Source organism: Plasmodium gaboni, chromosome 1 (assembly GCF_001602025.1).
Source record: "Plasmodium gaboni strain SY75 chromosome 1, whole genome shotgun sequence".
NCBI lineage: Eukaryota > Apicomplexa > Aconoidasida > Haemosporida > Plasmodiidae > Plasmodium > Plasmodium gaboni.
Window position 1 is genome coordinate 269152 of NC_031481.1, and position 2592 is coordinate 271743.

Consider the following 2592-nt stretch of genomic DNA (forward strand, 5'->3'; position numbering starts at 1 on the left):
AATTAAAAAAAAATACTAATATAAAAGATAAAAATAAAAAAAAAAAAAAAAAAAAATAAATGAAAATATATACGCCATATAATATTATATATATGTTGGTAGTATGTATACATATTAATATGTAATTTTTTTTTTTTTTTTTTTTTTTTTTTTTTTTTTTTTTTTTTTTTTTTTTAGGTTCCGTCAGATATTACATTACTGGAGTATAAATACTCCAAGAATAATAAAAAGAAAAAAATAAATTCTTTGAAGAAACTTTTTATTTATTTGTCCTTTTTTACCTTTGGAAATAACTGTAACAAATTAAATAGTCAGGATGTCATACATATACTTTCCAATGTATATTCTGGTTATTTAGAAAAAAATAAAAAAAAATAAAAAAAAATAAAAAAAAATAAAATGATATACACCAATCATGTGTGCTTTAATATATACGTGATAATAACATATAAAATATATATATATATATATATATATATTTTTTTTTTCATTTTCATTTTAGATAATAAAATAAGTAATGATGAAAAGTTAAACACGCTCAATATTTTGAACATCCTTAACACTAGACAGAAAGATATCGACAGACAAGTAATAGAAAATATAAAAAAAATTAAAATTTACGATAATGTGTTAAAGGATACATAATGTGTATCTATAACAATATTAATATGATTCATGTTATTTTATTTATTCATTTATTTATTTATTATATATTTTTTTTTATTTTGAATATATAATAGGTAAAGTGTAAAATGTATTCCTTCTTAGGTATGTTATAAGAAATATAAAATCTTTATATGCTGATACCTTTTGATATAATATAATATAATTGTATATTATATTATATGTTATTTTTATTTTTATTTATATTTATATTTATATTTTTATTTATATTTTTATTTTTTAAGGATCCTTATTATTTCCAATGTTTTGCTTAAGACAGTTTAAATATTATGACAGCAAAACGAAAATTATTATATTACCCTTTACAACAATATTGGGGTTATATTTGGGTTCTTTTTGTGGAAACATATTAACAGGAAGGTTCATATGAACAAGAAAAAGGATACACATGATAGTTTACATATAAATAAATAAATATATATATATATATATATATTTATATATTTATGAGTGTATATTATTTTTTAATTTTTTTTTTTTTTTTTTTTATAGATTTAATGATTATAGAAGATCTAAATTTCTGGGGACATTACCAGCAAATGTGTTTATAAAAAAATAAAAAAATATATAATATAATGTAATACATATATTTTGGTGTATCTACACCATGTAGAATATATAAATAAATTTTTATGTTTAAAATATAGAAATTAATATTTATAGTTATATATTTAATATAAATATAATTTTTTTTATTTAAAATTATTTATAACATTTTTGTGTGTGTATTTTTTTTTTTTTTTTTAAAAATAAATATAAATTTATAAAAAAAAAAAACAAATATAATTTATTTCATTCAAACTTTAAAAATATAAGAAAATATAAATAATATATATAAAATATATAATATATATAAAATATATAATATATATAAAATATATAATATATATAAAATATATAATATATATAATATATATAAAATATATAATATATATAAAATATATAATATATATATTTTTTTATATATTTTTTTTCCTTTTACAACAAAATATACATTTATCTACTTCTATCTATCTACATATATATATATTTATATATTTATATGTATACATAATGGGATATCACAAATTAAGGTTATCTATGATGCTTGTCCTTATTATTTCGTGCGTTTTATTCTTTAGTATCAGCCCTAGCGAAGAATTATTTCAGATGAAAGGACTTGACAGAACGGAAAAGAATCTAGCAGTTAATTTGATGAAGATATATGAAGACACAAAGGTTGAAGAAACTAATTTTTATAAAAACTTTGATAGAGTTCACAACATGTTTGAGGAAATAAAGAAGAAAAAGAACATCAACAATAATTATGATGAGAAACATATAAAAAAAGAAATAGCATCTGATTTAAATCCATCCTTATCTGAAAGTTTTATGGAATCACGTTTTATGGATTCAAGTTTTATAGAGATGCAATCAAAAGGACCAGTAGAAGAAGAAACAATATGGAGAGCTCTATATGACACTCAACTAAGAAGATCCCCACCTATAGAAGAGATTCATGTTTTTTCTTCTGAGGATGTAAAGAAAGAATATGAAGAAGCTAAAATGGATTCTTTTATATCTCAAATTGATATGATAAAATCAGAGTTCGATAAAAATTTAAATTATATGAATACAGAAATGTTAAGACAAGAAAATAAAAAGAATATAATGGAATGTGCATGTTTGTTTTATCATTATCTAAAACAAATGAATAATAAAAGGACATATAAAAATGAACCTTTAAGAAAGGCATATTCAACTAAGATATTATGCTGAAATTTTTTTAAAAAAATAATAAAAATTTAATGTGTACATATATAAATAAATAAATAAATATATATATATATATATATATATATATATAAATTTTTTTTTTTTTTTTTTTTTTTTTTTTTTTTTTTTTTTTTTTTTTTTTTTTTTTTTTTT

The 2592-nt window shown here is 17.3% G+C and overlaps 2 protein-coding genes across 3 annotated transcripts; both read left to right on the top strand.

The window, feature by feature from the left end:
* Positions 1-177: 177 nt before the first annotated feature.
* Positions 178-1243, top strand: PGSY75_0109900 (putative phosphatidate cytidylyltransferase; the record flags this gene model as incomplete). Of its 2 annotated transcripts, XM_018783651.1 has the most annotated exons (5): positions 178-349; positions 503-588; positions 741-768; positions 909-1044; positions 1177-1243. In XM_018783651.1, coding segments are annotated over 5 exons (489 nt in total), but the record flags the coding sequence as incomplete, so codon positions are not given. The 2 variants fall into 2 exon arrangements, with proteins under 2 accessions (XP_018643936.1, XP_018643935.1); XM_018783652.1 differs by lacking the exons at positions 741-768; positions 1177-1243 and having other exon boundaries at positions 909-938.
* A 494-nt stretch (positions 1244-1737) lies between these two features.
* PGSY75_0110000 (hypothetical protein) lies at positions 1738-2442 on the top strand (the record flags this gene model as incomplete). Its single annotated transcript, XM_018783653.1, has 1 exon — positions 1738-2442. The coding sequence occupies one exon, from the start codon at positions 1738-1740 to the stop codon at positions 2440-2442; it is 705 nt and encodes a 234-aa protein (XP_018643937.1).
* Positions 2443-2592: the final 150 nt, after the last annotated feature.